Source organism: Phoca vitulina, unplaced genomic scaffold (genome assembly GCF_004348235.1).
Source record: "Phoca vitulina isolate PV1807 unplaced genomic scaffold, GSC_HSeal_1.0 scaffold7, whole genome shotgun sequence".
Classification (NCBI taxonomy): domain Eukaryota; kingdom Metazoa; phylum Chordata; class Mammalia; order Carnivora; family Phocidae; genus Phoca; species Phoca vitulina.
The window spans coordinates 61291730-61313446 of NW_022589710.1; the positions used below are offsets into that span (position 1 = coordinate 61291730).

Genomic DNA, 21717 nt, shown 5'->3' on the forward strand with positions numbered 1-21717 from the left:
GAAAGACAGGATAACCAGCCTCAACAGCCGACTGGGTCTGGGTGGAGTCGTTCCATCCACACGAAAGAGGACTGACTCTGTTTCTCTCTTTACCGAGGAAGCTATGTGAGGAACTGAGAATGGGAGCCTTGGTTTGGTTAGTTCTCTGATAATTAAATGCCCACCTTTTGTTAGGTTGACATACTTCTATTTTCTGTAGCAAGTAGCTCAGCCTAAGCTAACCATTTCAGATTTAGATTACGATTCCAACCTAGTTTGATTGATTCAGTAGAGTAATAAAAAGGCAACTAGATCTCAATTTCCAATCCAAATTTTAATCTAAAAACAGAATCTACATAATGCCAAATAACCCATTTAACTGAATTTTTCACATTCAACCAGACTTCAGTCTCGTTCATGTCACTCTGGTTTTTCACTTAATACTTAACCATTTACATGCTGTCTGAATTTCTTTCACCCATTTTCCTGGACTTGTTTTCCATTCTCCAAGTTGGTTCTCTAGTCACCAAGTCCTACTAGAGCTTCATCTCAATACTCTTGTTTTGATTAGTGCCATGAAAAGTTCTCCCCAAATCTAAGACCACAGGAGAGTCAATGAATACATAGGTCACTGTTAGGTGACATGCCACTTTAGGGCACATATGTCCATTCAGTGACTCACTGGTCTCCAAAGGGACAAATCTAATCATGATGACACTGAGAGAGGCAGTCTAAAACATGGGTTATGATCGATTCACCTCAGCATGCACCTGCTTGCTCGGCGAATACCTGCCTCTTCTCCATCCGTGCTCATCTGATGGCTGCTTCTTCGTCTCATCTTTCATAGGAAATGAATGTTCCAGAAGCCCCACTCCTCCGTGTCTTCCCCTGTTCCTCACCCCTGTTCCTCAGCCCTCAGTGGCTGACCTCACCCCTGGTCCTCAGCCCTCAGGGAGACACCTGCCATTTCCTTGCTACCAGTTCCACATGTTTTCTGTATGACCTTTCTGGCCATTGCCCCAAACGATCACTTATGTATTTACTGATTTGTATAAAACATTTATTTCATGGCTGTGACATTAGCCTTTCAGTTTTTCATTTCATATCGAGAGATAATGGTATTTGAGCTTTCTCAGTGGGGAGGAAGAGAATCCAGACTTTTTTTTTTTGGACGGTTTCAGATGCTCTCCTGCTTTTAATTACATTGCATATACCTGAATGGCAGTTTTGTAGTAAAACCCCAGACAACCCTACCCCAAAATTTAGGATGTTTCCTGTACATATTAATAATCAACAATAACAATGACCCCCAAAAATGGCCCATGAGGTTATTGGTTAAATTCCTTGTATTGTGACTTGTGCTAAATGGACTGCATTGAAGACTGAAATGTTCTATTTATCCACAGAACAGATACAGCCTGGGAAACGCCAGTGCAATGTGCCAATGTGCCTAAACCCTGACCTGGAGGGACAGCCGTTGAGAATGAGAGGTTAGTGGGGTCGTGGAATCTCAGACTGTGCAAGCTGAAAGACACTGTATATGTCAATCATCTGGTCACCCAGCGGGTGCTGAAATCTCTCCTTCAGCAGCTCCATGGAGTGGATCCAGCCTCTGTTCAAACACCTCCAGGGACTGGGAATGCATGACATCTCCTCTTTGAACCTTATCAACAGAAAGTTCTTCCTTATCGTGACTTTCTGTTTGGGGCCACCTAAAATGAGTCTGGTTGCTCACATAATTTTTTAGACGTTTGAAAATAGCTACACATCGCTTATTTCCTCAATCTTCTCTAGACCACATGTTCCTGGGTCCTTTGATATTCCTCTTAATACATATCAGCTGTCCATATTATTGTGTATCTTCTGTGAACATGGTCCAGCTTATCTGTGTTCATTCTAGAATGTTGAGATCATAGACGAATAGCTTCTTTGAAATCTGAAATCTGAAATCGCACAAAATATACTCGTGGCATTATGCTGCCCATTGGAGTAAGCTGAGAATAAATCTGTGCCAAGATCATCAGAATATGTATTTTCAAAATTCATCTCATGGCTAGTTAATCATTACTTTTGTTCTTTTTTAATTCAGAAAGCAGCTTAATTATCATTTGTAAAAAAATAAAACAAAACAAAAAATGAACTATCACTGCATCTCTTAGCTACTTCCCTCAATCAAGCAGACTTATTATTTAGGATCATATCACTCTTCTGATTTTCCTTAGGAATGAAGAGATATTTATCTTCAGCTTTTGCTAACGTTTATTGGGCAATGAGTAGCCGTTTTAACTCCTGTAGGTGATGAGACTCTTTTCACTCATGGGCCTGGGAAAAGCTTTTATGAGCAGAAGTCAGTGGTCGGACAACTCTGGTGCTTGCTCATCCACGATCCAGTGACTAAGTTAGTAGCCACAAAAATGGAATAAGGTAAAGGGAACAAAGACAGAAGAAAGATAAAGTCTCTTTCACAGTAAACTGAAGAAGTCAACTGATGCAGCTAAGGGACTGATGGGTGCTTGCATCCTTTGAACAAACCAAAACCTTTACAATGCCTCCTATCTCTAAGATTCCCAAAGGGGCTTTGGTCAAAATTTCCAGCTTTGGAGTTGGACTTTGGGGGAGGTCCCCTCTTCATCGAAGCTTCTAAGAACCTTCTATTTCTGTTCCTAGTTCCATACAGAGTACACTTTGGGTAGCCGTGCCATCAGAAGTATTGCCCACAACTGGGGGATAATGGGACTGCCTTTAATGTTGCAGACTTTGTTGTAACTCAACTAGAACAAAAGGTAGCTGAGGTCCGTAGCTTCCTTTTGTATTTCCCACCTTCTTTGTCTACGTTACTCTGCTCCCAAATGATGAGCCATATTCAGAAATCCAGTTTTAGCTAATATTGCCATAGGGGAGCCAGCGCCCAATAACTTTTATAGATGATTGCCATAAATAATGCATGACACCTTTTGTGTTGTTGTGTGAATAAACAACTTCACGGAGCTATTATTGTCAGAAATACCTATTTCTTGGCATTTGTATTGGGTAATTATTGGCTTGAAACCGCCCAAATGACTTTGATTCCTTCTCTTTTCTTGACTTGAATTGTGAATTCTATTTAATAGTAATTGGTATTAAATTCTATTTAATAGTAATTGAGTCTTCTGAAAGACTTGACTCAATAATTTTTTTGCCTTTCAGTGTCTTGTTTCCAGTAAGACTGTATATGTATCACCATCTTATGGGGTGACTTCGTCCACTTTTAGCATAGACATTTTGGCATCTGATAGACATGGTCTATCAATGTTCAAGAAATGCGGAATATTAGATTTAAACTTTCTGTGTTTTGGTTGCTTGAAGCAACTTCATGCTGTTTACCTTAGTGTTTAATAATTAATCATGTCTCCTTTTATCTTGGGCCCAGTTCTTGCCTTTTCTATTACTAATCAAAATATAGTTATGCTTGTAATAAATACTGTTGCTTCCCCTCAAAGTGCTATCCTGATGAAATAATTGGAGATCCTTGTTAGTGATATACTGAGGTACAGGTAGAAAAGAGTGTTACTCAGAGATAGCTGGTAAATATTGTAGTAAAATTTAGATACCCATTTGGGATCTTTGGAAGTGACATAAAGATATTTTTAGATACTTTCCTTTGCTGTTTGAGTCGGCAGGTCTCCTGCTTCTCATAAACACACTTTGTAGCCTTTGATCAGTCAAGGGAATATACAGTCTGGCAGCATCTTCATTCTTTAAAGGCTTCAATACCATTTTTTTCTCCCTCAGATTGAAACACATTGCCCACTTTGCTAGGTTTCTAAAATTTTTATATTACTTCTTTTAAAAACTGGTTCTCTGAATCATTATTTTTCTCCTATTTAAGGGCAGATCATACAATTTTGTTTTGTTTTCCAGCACTAAATTTCCAGTTCCATGATGAGAAACAGACTCTTTAATGACCACTGACTTTTTCTGCCTTCTTTCCTGACTCTGTCTGGCACTTGTTGTTTTCTTAGTAGAGAACAATTTACTCATTGCAAGAGCATGTCGCCAAGATTCCTGCCTTAGATTTCTCTAAAGGCATCAAAACCCAAAGTTTTAAACTCTGTGATGTTGATTGGCCGAAGTCACTAGATGATTCCTTCAAAACGCTTGATCTTTCATTCATAAATATTACAGTTTGAAAAATGAAGTCTTTTGCTTTGGGGCTTATGATATTAATTTCCAAGTTAAAAAGCTGTTCTGATATTTCTTAGCTCAAACCCCTCCCCTTGCTTATGTGTGTAGAGTTCTGGGATCTTATTCCCTTTTCAAATTAGCAGCATTTTAGGGTCGGTAGGCATTGGTGATTTTAGAAACGTAGGATTGTAAGGGCAGCTTCCATGTCTGCCTAGCAAATAAGGACTGTAAACTCACTTAAGGGTGCTCTTGAATAGATTTCCCCCTTTTTCTATTTTTGTCGTCATCCCCTGTTGGCACACTGAACCCTTTCTGATTTTTTCGAAGTCAAGAAGCAAAGGGAGTTTAGCTCTTAAAAGTCACACAAACAGAAACAGATCACAGTCCTTCTTGAATTCATTTTACCCTTGAAACAAATCAGTCTTTCTTGAACTCATTTGACCCTTGAGGGGTTTTCACAATGCTGTTGAGCTGATCCCATCACATTCCGTGAGTGTGATCTTGGGAGGATTTATGAGAGGAGGATGGGGCTTTCCTGGCCCCTAGAAACAGACCTTTATTCACCAGGTGTCTCCTTGCTGCTTCCCCAGGCGCCACGAAATCCAGCCTGCTGTCGGCCCCCAGCATCGTCAGTATGTTTGTGCCGGCCCCGGAAGAATTCACAGATGAGCAGCCGACGGTGATGACAGACAAGTAAGCTCACGCTGTTCTTTTCTTCCCCAGATTTACAGAATCTGAGCATTTGCTCACCACGGTTGTGAGAAAGGATCAGAGGAGGCGTGTTACGCTTTAAGTCATAACTTGTTCGTCAAGGGGCCGTGGCCCTAAGCGTGGGTGGGCATTGTTATTTTAGAAACGTCCTATCATTGTATGGCCAGCATCTGTTTATGCCAAGGCATGTTCCTTTCTCAGTTTGGACAAATGCAAATCAGAGCCACTTACTGATTATTATAAGCTTCAAATTGTGAGGATGGGACTAAGCATGGAGACTTGATTCTTATTCCCATCCTGACAGCAGAATCCTTTCTCTGAGACTCAAACTGGTACATCACCTCACGGTTTGTCAGCCTTCAGCATCCCCAGATTTCTTAGAGGATAAAGTCCAAATACCTTTGCTTATGACAAAAGGCCCTTTAGACTGTGAAGGTATGGCCTCACTGCTCCTCACCTGGAGCTCTTGCCCCAACCCCCTCACCTGCTCCAGAGCATGCCTGATGTGTTCTCTCTTCTGTGATTTCATACGTGTCCTTCTCTTTGTACTTTCTCTGCCTGGCGAACTCCTAGTCATGCTTCAGGACCCAGCTGAAGGCAGAGTTTCCCACTACACACAAGGCAGAATTAGTCATACCATTCTCCAAGTTTCCATAGTATCTATGACATCTTTCTGTTCTACCACTTACCACATTGTATTTTAATTGTGTCATTGTTTATACATACAGGTTGTGAGTTCCTTAGGGACTGTGACCCTTTCTTCTGTCTTTTTTATGCTCTAAGCTCCCTATACATTGTCTGGCACACAAATGGTTGTGTACTGAATATGATAAAGAATAAGACTTGTAGGATTTCAAGTTTGGAGAGATCCCTTTGGGCTAGGGAGACTTCCTGGTGATGCAGTGGGTAGGCTTGTGATAAAGGGAGAAGAATATGAGGCACGAGGGGCTGGTGTGAGGCTCTCTGCAGCTGGCCCCAGCCAACAGTCATTCCTGAAGAAGCGAAGGTGCCTGCCTTGGAGAGCTGCCTTGGAATGTCCATGTGGGGAGCACCTAGCTGTGTTTGGAGGCCTTTTCTTGGCTCCTCCTTTGGTACAATGTCCCCATTCTGTGTCCTCCTCCAAGTCCCAGTCTTCATGTGCACTCCATTTCTCTTTTTTAGTTACAGATGTGAATCCTATATTTTTCAAAAAGGTCAATTTGTCAGGGATTTCATAGATAGAGTTTGTATTTAGGAAGTTTCCAGATGGAAAGTTCTCAGTAGTGATCTTAGCTCTAGTTCCCTCGCTATTCCCAGTAGACTTTCCCTTCACTTTATAAAGCTGTCCGGCTGTGGCTGAATAGAAGGGCTGTGGCTTTGGCTGAGATGAATTAAGTTGAACCCATATTAGATACTATCAAGATCAGTAAGTTGGAAGTTACTTAGGAGCAGATGCCACTGTGTCTTTACCTATTACACTCAGTAGGCGCGGTGAGTTCTTAAGACTGATCTGAGTGAGTGGTAGAGAAGAGACTGTGATCCAGACTCCCCAGGCTTTCTGGAGTGTTCTCTTGGCTTAACTACCCCATGTCTCACCCACAAATAGGACGCTTTTCAGTCTGAGAGCATAGGAAAGCTTCCATTTGCATCTAGGCATTTTTCATGTTTAATTTCAACAAATGAAAAAAATATCTAGTTACTGACTATCCCTAGCAATAATTTTACATGCCTAAAATCCCTCAACCAGAAGCTTCAAACTGTTAGTCTGACTGGCACTTGCTGTAAAAGGGACCAATAATTTATGTCCATAGAGGCCAGACAATTGTGAGTTGAACATTTTCAGTGACTTAAAGAACCTTCCTGATCTCTGTCATGTATGCTGTTTCTGTGTCTAGGAGGAGGCTGGCATTGCAGGCCACTATGTATCATGAGAGTGGGGCCACTGACCTCCTTTTGGGGACTTTTCGAAGACTCCTGAGAAATGGCTTTATATACTTTGTTATATCTTGAAACCATTGCTGGCTTTCGTGGACAGCATTCCTCTGTTTTCTTTGCAGATGCCATGACTGTGGGGCCATTCTTGAAGAATATGACGAGGAAACCCTTGGGCTGGCCATTGTGGTCCTCTCCACATTCATTCACTTAAGCCCAGACCTGGCAGCCCCACTGTTGCTGGATATAATGCAGTCCGTGGGAAGGTGAATATTGCTTCGGTTCTGTTTGGAAGGAAGGAGGAGCCTTATTCACTCTATACCTTGACATAAAAACTATCAGTTCAAAAGTAAAACATTCAGTAACCTTTTAGATGTTTGATATTTATGGGATCAACTCAGACTAATTTTAAAAATGGAATGTACCAAACTTTGGATTGAATTCCTAAGCTCTGTTGGGTCATGAGTCACCATGTCATGGTGTCAGAATGATGCTAGAGGAAATTGCATTAAGAAAAATCTCCTATTTGTTGCTTTTAATTACTACTTGGGCTAATGTATGGGGCAGTACCCAGAACTGTGCACAGTTCATAGTTCAACAGTTTACAAGTTTTAGATATTATTATTAGATATTATTATCTATAAGATTTAGATATTATTATCTCTCCTTACCTGTTTTAAGATGGGTTCTCTAGGCACCTTGCAGTCTTGAGACATTGTCCTGGGAGGGGAAGATGGAGTATAGTTTTACCCTTCTGACTCAGAAAAGGGAAGGATGGACATTTTTTGGGAGCAGGGCTTTCAGCTGGAATAAGGGGAGATTAAACTTAGCTACTTTGAGAATTTTCATGTTGAGAAAATTCCATTTAGTGGATAGGACATTAGATAGAAAGTGATGTATTTCATGGGTATACGTAAAGTTCAAATTCAGTAACAAATTGTAGTCCTGGTGTGCATAATTTATAGGAGACTGGATGAAATTCCACATGAATGTACTATGTTCCCAGTCTGTTCTCTCACAGAACCAGGGGCTTTTGGCTCTGAGCTTTAGACTGAGCTCTTGCTCTTTAGTGATTTGTGGCTTAGTTGTTGAAGAGCTCAGTGGCTCAGTATGGAATAACTGAGGAGCCATACAAGATAGGATGTGATTGAGAGCTGTAACAAGTAGTGTGAGTGATCAGTGCTGTAGAAGTTCGGGATGGAAACAATTTCTTAGGGAACATCTCTATGGAGGAGGTAGGGAAAAAAGAATTCCACAAATTCCTGGTATTTGAGGGAGGGAAAGAGAATGAATTGTAGAAGTTCGGGATGGAAACAATTTCTTAGGGAAGATCTCTATGGAGGAGGTAGGGAAAAAAACAGAATTCCGCAAATTCCTGGTATTTGAGGGAGGGAAAGAGAATGAATTGTAATGGAGCTAAAAGTTGATCTTTTTTTTTTTTTTAAGAAGAAATACTGATTTCCAATTAAAGTCAAACAGGAAAGCATTAAAAACCCCTCGACCCTTAACGCCCTTGCCCCACATTTTTCTGTAGTGTCCTTAAGAGTGTATATCCTTAAGAGATGGTATAACTATTCCACCTCTAATACCTAGAAATAGCCAGTGTGCAGTGATGAACAGTGGGTGATGGAGAGATAAGAAAAGATGAAATATTTTATTTAAGTCCTTGATTTTAACCTAATCATAGCAATCCTGGAATAAATGTACCAGCTTGTGGAATTGAGAGTTTTTATTAATGCAAGGCCACAATTCTTACCATCAATACTTTTCAGATTCAGGACAGATAGAATTATTGTTCTGATCTGTTACCATCTCCTTGAAAAAGCTGATCTAAGTTGTAGTCGATATAGAGAGGGGTTTTATTTTGTTTTTGTTTAACATAAGCGAGAAGGAACCGTGTTCAAGCACTGCTGGCTGTTAGGATGAAAAGATGTGAGCTTTGAAGATGAGTAAAGGCAGAACAGTAGCAGATATGTTTTTACCTGCTTACATATATTTAAATCTCTACTGCCTTTGGCTAGACTGGTGAGAGAAGGGGGGTGGAGAGGTACATTTAAAGTAGCTGCCGCAGCCCTTAGCAACCTAAGCCTAATCACCAAACCCACCAGGAAATGGATTCAGCAGTCACCTGATTCGGGGCTCCCTTGCATGCCTCAGTTCCAGATGAGGTAATGTGGATTTATGAACACTTAGTTTATTTGTGTTAGTCCCACAGGAACTATTTCCAGGGTGTTCTAAGCGTATGTAAGCTCAGCATTTATCACCCAGGCCTTTCTGTGATTTTGAGGTTTGTTCTCTACTTAGATCCCTCTTAAAATTTACCCACCCCTTTTTGTAGATATAGCCATCAAGATTGCATTTGCTGCACCCTTAATGACTGTTTATTTCATTTGCCAATGCTTATTGATTCATTGTAGTGTCATTAACCAAAGCAACTGGGAATGGTGTCTTGTATTAGCGGTTGCCGGACCCTCCATTCCTCTCCAAATGCGTTCTTGGCTGGGCGCACTCTTGTGGTCTTAAGTAAATGAACTTGAGCATTCCCCTTATTTGTTTTGTCAATATCTTATTGATCAAGACATGTTTTTCTAAACCCACCAATTTAGCGGGTTTAGACATTCTCTTTCTTACTATACATACAGACTATTTCCATGTGTATGAACCATATAATTATTAAAAATTACATGTTATATAATGATTACTTAATACATTTCTCTTTGCAATATGTCATCCCAATTTGTTGACAGATTAGTTGACAAATACCCTTATTACCTATTTTACTGTCTTACAGAGGCTTTTACAGTTTGTTGTTACGTTTCAGAGGTGGAATACAAAGAAATGAATTTGAGTTGAGTTCACATGTAAAGAGACAGACTGGGTCAAATGCTGTTCAGCTCTCTGTCTAAACTGGCTGCCGTGGCCAGTTCGTAGCTTGGCCAGGTGATACATTAAACCAACTCACTATGTGTGTCTCTGTGGAAGCATCTGATTTGATGCAGAAAGCAGATCTCAGGACCTGGGCTAAGTTGAACCCTGGAGACTGGCTGCCGAGTTCGCCCACTGTCCCTAATCAGGGGAGTTGTCAGTGGTTTTCCTTGTCTCCCCATCTGAACTGGGGCCACAAGTGGTCCTACCGTAGTACTCGTGCATTTCTTCGTGAAAACTTAAGAAATTCATATAACTCTGTTTACTTTTCCTAGATTGGCATCCAGCACGACTTTTTCTAATCAAGCAGAAAGGTAAGGTCCTAAAGTGGGCCCAAATCTCACTTTCTTTTTGTCCCCTGTGCATGTTCATCCTGTTTCTAAAACACCAGAGTGTGTACCGTGGAAGGAATGTTAGGTTCAGTTGCAGCTCCAGAGAGCATCCAATCATTTTCTGTTCATTCATTCGTTCATGCCTACATTCACTCTTTTTTTTTTTTTATTCTTTCATGCATTCACTCGTTTTAGTCAACAAATACTTATTTTAGGCCCACTCTGTAGCGGGCACTGTGCTAGGTACTTAGGTTTCAACTAGGGGCAAAAGTAACATGGTTCCTGCCCTTGTGGGGCCTGCAGTCTATCTGGGAGGCCAACACGAAGAAAATATTTGCACAAATTTATAATTGTAAACAGTGCTTAATGCGGTGAACACAATGTGTAGGGAGACTGAATAACATTCATTTATTCAACAAGTATTTTTGGAATGACCACTAGGGACTGACTGAGGATACTTGTTAACAAAACAGCAAGTCCGGGCTCTCCTGGAGCATATATTTCAGTTGAGGAGGCAGACAGTAAGCAAATTAACAAACAAGAAAACCGACAATGTCATTTAATATCATTCAGTGCTAAATGCTATGCAAAATAATCAGGTAAGTCCAGATACAGAACAGCCGGAGGTGGTATTTTGGATATAATAATGGTCAAGGACAGCCTCTCTGAGGAAGTGGTGTTTGAACAAAACCTGAAAAGGGGGGAGAGTGATCCATGTGGCAATTTATAGAAAGAACGTTCCAGCCAGAGGAAACAGCAGATGCAAAGGCATAAGTCAGGGAAGTGCCCAGGATATTTGGGGAATAAGACTAAGGCAGGCTGGGGCAGAAGGAGCAGGGGAAAGGGTAGGAGAGGAGTGGGCAAGGTGAGGGTGAGGCAGGCCAGGTAGGGCCCAGGAGGTCATTGTAAGGAGTTGGGCTTTTACCGAGGGAAGCAGGGAGTGAGGAGTGCCATGACTTCCCTTGTGTTTTGAAAAGATCCCTCGGCTTCTGTGTTGGAAATAGGTCATGCAGGAAAACAGGTCAGGGGCGGAAGCAGGGAAGCCAGCGTGGAGACCATTTCAGTGGCAGGCACAAATTAATAAAGACTTGGTTTAAGGGAGTAAGAAGTGGTCCCATTAGGGATATATTCAGGAAGTGTTGTTAAAGCCGAGCCTACAGAATTTGCAGATAGATTGGATGTTGGGTGTGAGAGAAAGACAGAAGGCAAGAATGACTCCCAGGTTTTGGTCTGAGCAGCTGGGTGGATGGCTGTGCCATTTACTGAGATGGGCGAGCCCAGAAGAGGGCTGGCAGATCTGGTGTCATCTGGGTAGTGGGAGCAAGGGGGAAGGACAGAAGGGCTTCCCTTAAGAAGCGATGTTTACAATAATATCTGAAAGAAATGCCTTGGGTTTAATGGTGCAAATAGCTCTGGAAAAAGCGTCTGCCCAGGTCTCCAGGTGGTAAAGAACAGACTGTGTAGGAGGAACGACCAAAAGGCCAGTGTGGCTAGAGCACAGAGATGTGAGGTTGGCTTGCCAGATGATACAGGGCCTATAAGCCATATTAAACCTTGTGGGCTTTCTAGCAGCAGTGGGAAACTGCTGAAGGATATTTAAGCAGCAAGGGGTGTGTGTGTAGCACGTAGAAAGGTGACTCTGGCTGCAGTGGGGAAAAGGGACCAGATGAGAGCAGGAATGGGTAGTGGGTGAGACGTTGGGCACATTTATCTCTCTGCTTTAGTTTTCTCATTTATAAAAGAGGGATACTGTGTATAGCCTTCTTGTGCCACAGGGCTACTTGCTGGGAGGTCCAAGGGATGGGGTATCTGTGGCTGCGAAACTGCAGTAGCTCCTACAAACATAAGATGGCGCTGTTGTTACTGCGCTTCTGTAACTTTTGGTTTTAGGGATGGATATTTGCTCCTTTTTTTAATGCTCATTTAGTTATAGAAATTTTTTTAGACTTTTTTCCCTTTTATTATAAAAGATTAAATATACTGCAAAGTTGGAAGGACTTTAGAGTGAACACTTGTAGACCTATCACCTAGATTCTACAATGAACATTTTACTTGCTTTATCACATATCCAACTGTCTCTCCATCCTTCTGCCTCCCTGTCAATCCATTTTAGTTTTGGATGCATTTCAAAGTAAATTTCAGATATTAGCGTACTTCATATATTCTTCGGCAAAGTTATCATTCACTAACGTTTGATTTTGTTTAAGGCTTTTTCTCTTTTGATGCACAATTTCCATACTAGAGTACACATACCTTATGTGTATGTTCACTGATTATTGACAAATGTGTACCCCTGCATGACCTAAACCCCTGTCAAGATTTAGAACATTACCATCGCCCCCAGAAAGTTCCCTGGTGCATCTTCCCAAGCTCCACCCACATAGGCAAATACTAGCCTGATTTTTTCTTTCTACCATAGAGCTTTATATAAATGGAATGACACTGTATGTGCTCCTTGGTGTCTGACCTCTTTTAACTCAGCATGATGTTTTTGAAATTTGTCCATGTTGTTGCATGTTATCAATAGTTTGTTTCCTTTTTAGAGCTCAGTACTATCCCATAGTTTATTTTATTCCCCTGTTGATGGACATTTGCATTGTTTCCAGTTTGGGACTATTATAAAGCTGTTAGGACCATTCTTATACAAGATTATTTGTAAACCAGTGTTTTTATTTCTCTTAGATAAATAGCTAGGGATGGGATTGTGGCGTTACAGGGTAGATGTATGTTTGATTTTGTAAGACACTATCAGAACTTCTCTTTAAAGTCTTGTGCCATGTGGCATTCCCACCAATAACGCATGAGACTTTGGTTGTTCCACATTCTTGCCAAAATTTGGTGGTGTTGGTCTCTTTAATTTTAACCATTCTGGTGGGTATCTCATGATAGTTTAAATTTGCATTTCCCTGGTGACTAATGCTGTCAAGTATTTTGTCACGTGCTCTTTAAGACCCTCTGTAAATCTTCTCTTGTGAAGTGTCCAAATCTTTTGCACATTTTTAACTGGGTTGAGTTGCAGGACTTTATATAGCCTGAATACCAGTCCTTTATTAAATATATCCTGAGAATATTTTCACCCACTCTGGGGCTTACCTGTTCCTTTTATTAATATATATTTTGATAAGATGTTTTTAATTTAGATGAAATCTAATGTTTAAAAAATTTTTTAAAGGTTTTATTTATTTGAGAGAGGGAGCGAGAGAGAGAGAGAGAGAGAAAACACGAGCGGGGGTGGGGCAGAGGGAGAGGGAGAAGCAGGCTTCCTGCTGAGCAGGGAGCCTGACTCGGGGCTCCATCCCAGGACCCTGAGATCATGACCTGAGCCAAAGGCAGACGTTTAACCGACTGAGCCACCCAGGCACCCCATAATGTTTTAAAATTTTTACGTAGTTTATGACTATTTCTTCCTGTTGTTGTCGCCCATCCTCAAATCAAGAATATATTCTCCAGTGTTTTCCTCTAAAAGCTTAGTTATATTTAGCATGTATATGATCCATTTCAAATTCATTTTTATGTATGGTATGAGGGTAGCGGTTGAAGTTCCTTTTTACCCATGTAGAAACCTATTTATTTCAGCACCATTAAGAAAAAAGTGACTTTCCCTTTCCCCACTGGATCACTCCGTTGTCTGTTAAAATCCAATAACGGTATAAGGGTCGATCTACTTCTAGCTCTCTATCCTGTTCCGTTGATCTGTATGTTGATCCTTAAGATGGCCCCACACTTTTTTTTTTTTTATGTTATGTTAGTCACCACACATTACATCTTTAGTTTTTGATGTAGTGTTCCACGATTCATTGTTTGCGTATAACACCCAGTGCTCCATTCAGTCCGTGCCCTCCTTAATACCCATCACCAGGCTACACCCCCCTCCCCTCTAGAACCCTCAAGTTTGTTTCTCAGAGTCCATAGTCTCTCTTGGTTCATCTCCCCCTCTGATTTCGCCCCCTTCATTTTTCCCTTCCTACTCGCATTGTCTTGATTACTGTAGCTGTATAATAAGTCTTGAGGTCTGAGATTATGAATCTTCCAACTTTGCTCATTTTTTCCAAGAAGATTGATTTGGATATTCAAGATTTACCAAATTTCCATATACATTTTAGAATAAGCTTCTCAGTTGGGGTGGGGGGGGAAAGCCTGTTGGGATTGTACTGAGACGACAAATCAATTTGGGGATAACTGACAGCATACAAATACTGAATCTTTCAATTCATGAATATGGTATATATTCTAATTTCATTCAGTCTTTTTTGTTTCTCCCAGCAGTGTTTTGTGGCTTTTAGTGTAGAGGTCTTGCACATCTTTTGTTAAATTTATTCCCAAGAATTTTTGGGTGTTTTAATGCCAATGTAAATGGAATTAAAAAAAATTTCATTTTCCAACTTTTGCTGCTGGTATATAAACATGCAATTGAATTTCTATATTAACATTGTAATGTAATAAACTGGGTTCACTTACTAGTTGTAGTAGAGTTGCTTTTAAAGATTTCTTAGGGTCTAAAAGCATTTGTATACAAAAAAGAAGTCATTTCTATAAATAGTGACAGTTTCCCTTCTTTCTGATTTTTATGCCTTTTATTTTTTTATTGTCATATTTCAATGAGTAGGACCTCCAGTACAATAATAAAGATGTTAGTGAGACTCCTTGCGTTGTTCTTGCTTTTACAGAAAAGTCTTTAGTATCTCACCATTAATTATGTTTGCTGTAGATATTCATAGATGCTCTTTACTGGATTGAGGACGTTTTCTTTTGTTTCTAGTTTGCTGAGAGTTTTTATTATGAACAGATGTTAAATTTGTCAGATGCGTTTTCTGTATCTATTGAAATAACTGTATGGTTTTTCCCTTTATTATTTAATATATTGAATTCCATTGATGAGATTTTGAATATTAAGTCCTTCTTATGTTACTGGGATAAACTCTATTTGGTCACAGACCATCATCCTTTTTATCTATAGCTGGATTCAGTGTCCATGAGGACTGCTGGTTTGTCTTTCTTTTGTTTTCATTTCTTTTTTGTTCCCTCTTGCTTTGGTTTTGTTTGCTTTTTTGTAATGACTTTATCTGATGTTAGTTTTAGGGCTATGTTAGCCTCATAAAATAAGGTGGGCAGGGTTCCCTCCTTCCCTAATTTTTGAAAGAATTTGTATGAGTTTGGTGTCACTGCTGCATGAAGAGTGTTTTTGACCAACAAGTTTGAATCAGCATTTCAGGGTAGACATAGCATAATCAAACGGCTTAGGTAAGAGGGACTTTTTACCACTTACCTATTTGGGCTCTTTGATTTCTACTTTCTTCCTGTTAATTCACCCCCTGATCACCTCTGGGAACGTCCTTCCTGATACTTGGGTCTCAGGGGCATAATCATCCCTTGGCTCCCTCTTTTGATGGGCAGAGGTCCTGCAGAACCACACAGATCAAAGCCCTCTCCTTTCTACAAGTACTGGCTCAAGGTGCTGCAAGGAAAGTTCTCCTATCTCCCAATAGCCATGAACATCTCCCTCCCTGCATTTCCCCTCAGATCAGCTCTCTCTTAGCTAATGACACTTTCTGGGAGGGTCTTGCTGATAATCTCATCCTGGGTTTTGTCCTGACTCTGCCATGTTCCGGACTTGGAGCCTTTGCAGGTCACCGTTTCTTTCTGGGCCTCAGAAGCCTCTTCTGTACTGTGGGGGTGGCTGGAATTCATTAGTCTGGGACCACTCTGACATGTCCTGGTTCTCTCTTTCTAGAAACTTATTGTTAACAGGGACTGCACGTAACTACAGTATTTCATCTCACTGATGAAAATGACAGGGAGATCTTCCATAAGAGGATTGATGTCTCAATGCCTGACCTCTAAATAAGGAGGTTCAGAAATACCTAAACTCATGCTGGGTGCTCCATGAGTCCCTGTCTTTTCTCTCCTTGTGCAACCCCAGCATGATGGTTCCTGGCAACGCCGCGGGGGTGGCCAAGCAGTTCCTGCGCTGCATCTTCCATCAGCTGGCCCCCAACGGCATCTTCCCGCAGCTGTTCCAGAGCACTATCAAAGGTAATTCCTCCACGGGGAATCCAGCCACCACAAACGTGCCTCATCGCCGAAACCCAAACACTACTAAATCTGATTGTTGACTTTCCAGATGGGACTTTTTTACGGACCTTAGCCACGTCTCTGATGGACTTCAATGAACTGAGCTCTATTGCTGCTCTCAGTCAGCTCCTGGAGGTAGGTTCGCTTTGATGACACCTCTAAGCCCCGCCCCTCCTGAAATCGCGGCTGAGGAATTAATTCAGTCATTTAATTTAAAACTTAAATTTATGTTAAATACAAAAATATCAGATTCATCTTAAGTAATTTAAATGTTTAAAATTGATTAAAAATAAAAATTGCCAGTGCACGGAAGCGTGTCAGTTGGACATTGCTGTTTCGTGTGGATTTACTATTTATTTAAAGCTTCTGAACACCCTCAGCTCAGGGGTGATTAGGCAACTGTTAAGCACACTCCCCTCCATTGAGCATTCAGGCTTTCAGGAGGTGCGGTGGGTAGAGCCGCGCGCACTGTATCGCGAGACTTGGATTCAAGTCTCAGCTTCCCTCATTTGTTGTATCGCGAGGTTTGGATTCAAGTCCTGCGTCTTTGCTCCAGCGCGAGACTTGAATTCAATTCCCGGCTCCATTGCTTATTCGTTGTTGTATCACAACGCTTGGGTTTTTGTGTTCCGCACCCTGTTTATTAGCTCTTTGTTAGCTTGGAGGGTTGGCAGGTGGCCCTAGAGACTTTCCTGCTTCTGTAGCCGTTACGCTCAGGCTTTGGCCAGCGGAGTTTACAGCAAGCATCATTCGTTGTGTTTTCTTAGCGCCTAACCACGCTCACTGCAGATCCTTAAAAGATGTTTCTTATTTCTTGCTCACATTTCACCTTCTCTCACTGAATTAAACGTCACAGTTTTTCCCAAGTTTGTTTGAATTTGTTGATTCTTCTCTTACTCCTCCTGCCAATTACAATGAATGGCCTATATAGTAGGCACACAGCACAAGTTTAAACCGTAAATACGTGACTTTTAAAACTGATCTTCGACAAATAGCTGTCTGAATCCCCACGTTGTTTCAGCAGTTGATTGCCTATGCTTTTGTGTTTTTAGGGTCTAAATAACAAAAAGAATTTACCAGCAGGGGGTGCTATGATACGCTGTTTGGAAAACATTGCTACCTTCATGGAAGCTTTGCCCATGGATTCTCCTAGCAGCCTTTGGACCACAATCAGCAACCAGTTTCAGACATTTTTTGCCAAGCTGCCTTGTGTTTTGCCTCTGAAGGTAAGTCCAGGATTTCCTTTTCAATTACGATCTTACGGTTTGCCAACCATCTGCTGAGATTTAATGTTTAATAAAAGGCTGTACAGAATCTGTGTTAGGCACCAAGTGCAGAGTATAATGTAGGTTGTGCTCTCCAAATGTTACAAACTTAGGGCAGTATGCAGTAGGTATTTTGATAGTGATTTCCTGTTTCCAGTTGATTTTTAAAAATTAGAAAGATATTAGATTATGTTTATATAGAATTTTTTCTCAATAAATGTGTAAGTAAATAAATACATAGTTTTGTCTAAAAGGAAACTAGACATACAATGTAAAGCTAAGTTTCAGAGAACTGTCTAAAGGGAAATGATTGTTTATGTGTTTGTGAATAAAGTATTTGCAAAACCAAGACGATACTATATTTCTGTTTGGCTGCTTTACCATCACCACCACCGCCCCCTCCCTGTATCCACCATACCATCCTCCAAGAATACACACAAATTACCTAGCTGTGAATCTGGTAACCTAAGGAACATTTTCAATACGAGCCCATTAAATGCAGAAGCAGAACTCTATGCTGTAAAAGCTGGAAGAGACCTATAAAAACCATCCCTTTCCAATGCCCCCATTTTCCAGATGGCGGACTGCAAATTCAGAGAGGTGATGGCAGTGTGAGGATTAGAACTCCAGTCTCTTGACTCCCGGTCCAGTATCTTTTCCACTAACAGACTTCTACAGTCCTTCTAAAGCAGGGGTGAACTGAAGGCATTCAGTCTAGTAGAAGGCAGAAAGGAGGTGGCTGGTAGTGGCCATTTCTATGTCTCTGAACGTCATTTGCTTCACAAGCTTTTTGTGCTTTATGCAAATTGCAGAAATATTCAGCTCACAAGAAAACCAATCACTTGTTGATCTGACGAGTGAAGTTACATGTTGGCAGCACCATTTCTGAAATGAGTATTACATGTATGAAAAATGTTTTATAAAGACGAACCACCCCTGATAATGCCCTTTTTCAAATTAGCAGATTTGGAATATATGACCCCAAAATGAGGTCTGTAAGGATAATTCAGGGACCCTTAGCTTGGTGTATTCTGTTTTCTTGGAGTTTAAAGTTCCCACAAGAAGCGGGAATACTGAGATCTTTACCATCTCTCACATCCCATGATCCTGTCTGCTCACAAATCTGGAGTCGCTGAATAAACCCAAACAAAGAGGTTTAGCATTGTACTTGGAAACCATGTATGTATATAGATACTGTACATGCACATGTAGGAGATCAAGTGATGCATTTTCACATGGCCCCATAAAACCTCCCCATTCAGGGCTATTCATTGCTTAACGCCATACACTTGAAGAGAAGGGGTGGCTCAGGCATGGCAAATTCAAATGCTTGTAAATGGATGCTAGAAGCAAAATATTTAACCAGTTGGAACTCTTGCTACCTGCAAACAACTGGTAAGCCTAATTTGTGATGATCAGCCCTGCCCATAGGGACCCTGACTGTAAGGTTAATGAGTGGAGTGATTTAAGATAATAGAGAGGACAGAGACCCTTGAGAAATGGAAAGCACCACTCCCTTCTAACGACTCTAGCTGCTACAGCACACTGGCCAATTGTGTGGGAATGCAGGCCTACTAGTGTTGGTCTTCCCGTGGTTTTGAAGATGATACTTCCTGATTTTTAAAACGCCATGGGGACCTGACGAACAACCAGTCTCAGCCCCTGGTTTAAAGTAATGTAAATGTCACGTGAACTCTGGTGGGTATTGAGCAGATTAAATAGACCAGTAGTTCGCTTAGAAGGTACCTGTAAAACGCTTTCAGAATTTATGTAAGAACTTGCCCTGCTAGATCAGATCTGGGCACTGCCTCTGATCATCTTCTGCTTTGTTTTTATTATCTGGGGAAAACATTAAACCGTTGAAAAACCTTCTGTAGTTTGTTCTCATCAGTTTAGAGAAGTGGCTCTCAGACTTCAGGGTGGATCAGTGTTCCTGCGGGACTTGCTAAAAGCAGATTTTTGGACCTGATACTGAGAGTTTCTGATTCATTGGAGGTACAGCCTGAGGATTTGCATTCTGACAGATTTCTAAGTAATTCAAGGTGCCAGTTCAGGGGTTCTACTTGGAGGACCACTGGCTTAATTTGTAATCTTCAAAAGTTAGTATGGTACACAGCTGCAGGGATTGAACTATAACCTACTATTGTGATATGTTTACAATGTTAAATAATAATGCTTATTTTTGTTGTAACATCCCCCCCAACCAGTAAACTCAATTTAAAAAGTACATTTGATGTAGAATCTTGCCAAAATACAACTCTAACAGATTGGGGAGGCATACTTTTTTTCTTGTAGAAATTTTACTGTTTTTTCACAGGTGTTTGTCATGTCTTTCAGTAGCAAAGGCAGGGCAGATGAAACTGGTTCTTATTTGGACTAATAAGCCTGATGGTTTTAAATAGATCTGAGTAGTTTTGTTTTGTTTTTTTCCCAACATGGCCTTTGACAAATTAGTGTACCTCTTTAGAGTTGAACACATTTGATATCTACCTCCCCATCTATCTGTCAGTCTGTCTGTCCATTCATCCATCTATCCATCATCCATCCATCCATCCATCCATCATCCATGCATCCATCCATTCAATTCTTTATCCAACTCTCTGTCTGATTTAATTTTAAGAATATATCTGAGAGGGCGCCTGGGTGGCTCAGTCGTTAAGCGTCTGCCTTCGGCTCAGGTCATGATCCCGGGGTTCCGGGATCGAGTCCCACATCAGGCTCCCTGCTCAGCGGGAAGCCTGCTTCTCCCTCTCCCACTCCCCTTGCTTGTGTTCCTGCTCTCGCTGTGTCTCTCTCTGTCAAATAAATAAAATCTTTAAAAAAAAAAAAAAGAATATATCTGAGAAATAGTTTAGGAGCTACGTTTAACTATTTAGTTGTTTAATATTATTTAATTAATAGCTTAAGTTTTTTAAACCTGAGAATGATTTTTTTCAACATGAATATATGGCATAGAAAACTAAGGAGGCAGCTATATTTGAGATTTTTTCCCCCCAAAATAAATGCTTATAAAAAATACATGAAGCGGGGTGCCTGGGTGGCTCAGTCGGTTAAGCGTCTGCCTTCGGCTCAGGTCATGATCCCAGGGTCCTGGGATCGAGCCCCGCATCGGGCTCCCTGCTCAGTGGGAAGCCTGCTTCTCCCTCTCCCACTCCCTCTGCTTGTGTTCCCTCTCTCGCTGTGTCTCCCTCTGTCAAATAAATAAAATCTTTAAAAAAAAAAATACATGAAGCAAAAGATACATTAAGAAGGGTACTGACTTTTATTTTTTTCATATTTGTTCACAGTGTTCTTTAGATTCCAGTTTGAGAATTATGATTTGCCTCTTGAAGATACCCTCTACCAATGCCACAAGGGTATGTATTGTATGTTCCAGAAAAACAACCCATTGGTTATTCGGTTATTTTGTAATCTAAAAAGACAGGCATGTAGTAATGCTGAAGAAATAGTTAATTGTGTACTGAATGTTTCACTTTCAAACATGGTGAAAGTTTCTAGTATGAAGAGTTCTAATACGTCACAAAATCGTTTTTTACAATTGGCCCTCTTTGTCCTGGGCATGGCCACCACCAGTCCGTCCTCTACACTATGATCTAGGTGATCCTTCCAAACACAGACCTTACTGCCCTGGTTCCTTACTTAAACATCTTTGATCACCTCTCATTTCTTTTAGGAGAGTGTCCAAATTCCTTAATGTGGCATACAAGAAGGTACTTCATTAATTTGCCAGCCTACCTTTCTAATTTCAGCTTTGGCTACTTGTCCCATCCCCCATGCCTCCTGCCTACTTCCAGAATCATCATCATTATCATCGAAACAACAACCGCTGTTTGTTGAGCACTTACCATATGGCAGGCATTATGCTAACTTCTTTATGTTTATAATCTTATTTAATTTCATACTTCCTTGCCTTGGCTTCGGCCATTTCCTCTGCCTGAAATGCTTTATGCTCTTGTTGGTGAGGTGAACTCCTTCTCATTCTTCAAGATGAGAATCTGAATCCCATTTAAATTAAAAAAGTGAATTGTAATTCTCCGTAGCAACTTTCTTCTATATCAGATCCCACAATACTTGATAGAGCTCTCTGTAGTAACACTTAAATTGTATGAAAGTCTCCCCAGTGAGACTCTGAGCTTCCTGAAGTCCAGCACTGTGTCTCATTCACCTTTGTATTCCTGGGCTGCATTATATACAATGATGCAATAGTTCGTATAGCAAGGGCTCGTAACTACTAGTTAAATACCAAGAAGCCACATACCCGGTAACTTTATACCTTGACTGTGCTTTCATAAACTAATAGTTTATGCAGGAAAGTTGCAAAGAGATCATTTGGTCAAATCTGATCATTTAAAGCTGAG

At 40.8% G+C, this 21717-nt stretch overlaps 1 protein-coding gene across 14 annotated transcripts in view; it reads left to right on the plus strand.

The window, feature by feature from the left end:
• UNC79 (unc-79 homolog, NALCN channel complex subunit) overlaps nucleotides 1-21717 on the plus strand; it is a 237325-nt gene that overhangs the window by 168503 nt on the left and 47105 nt on the right. For all 14 annotated transcript variants that reach the window (XM_032405836.1, XM_032405840.1, XM_032405835.1 and 11 more), the window contains 8 exons: nucleotides 1386-1469; nucleotides 4734-4836; nucleotides 6891-7031; nucleotides 9966-10004; nucleotides 15943-16055; nucleotides 16144-16229; nucleotides 17147-17320; nucleotides 20647-20715. In XM_032405836.1, coding sequence (XP_032261727.1) covers nucleotides 1386-1469; nucleotides 4734-4836; nucleotides 6891-7031; nucleotides 9966-10004; nucleotides 15943-16055; nucleotides 16144-16229; nucleotides 17147-17320; nucleotides 20647-20715 — 809 coding nt within the window. The remainder of the gene's footprint in view (nucleotides 1-1385; nucleotides 1470-4733; nucleotides 4837-6890; nucleotides 7032-9965; nucleotides 10005-15942; nucleotides 16056-16143; nucleotides 16230-17146; nucleotides 17321-20646; nucleotides 20716-21717) is intronic.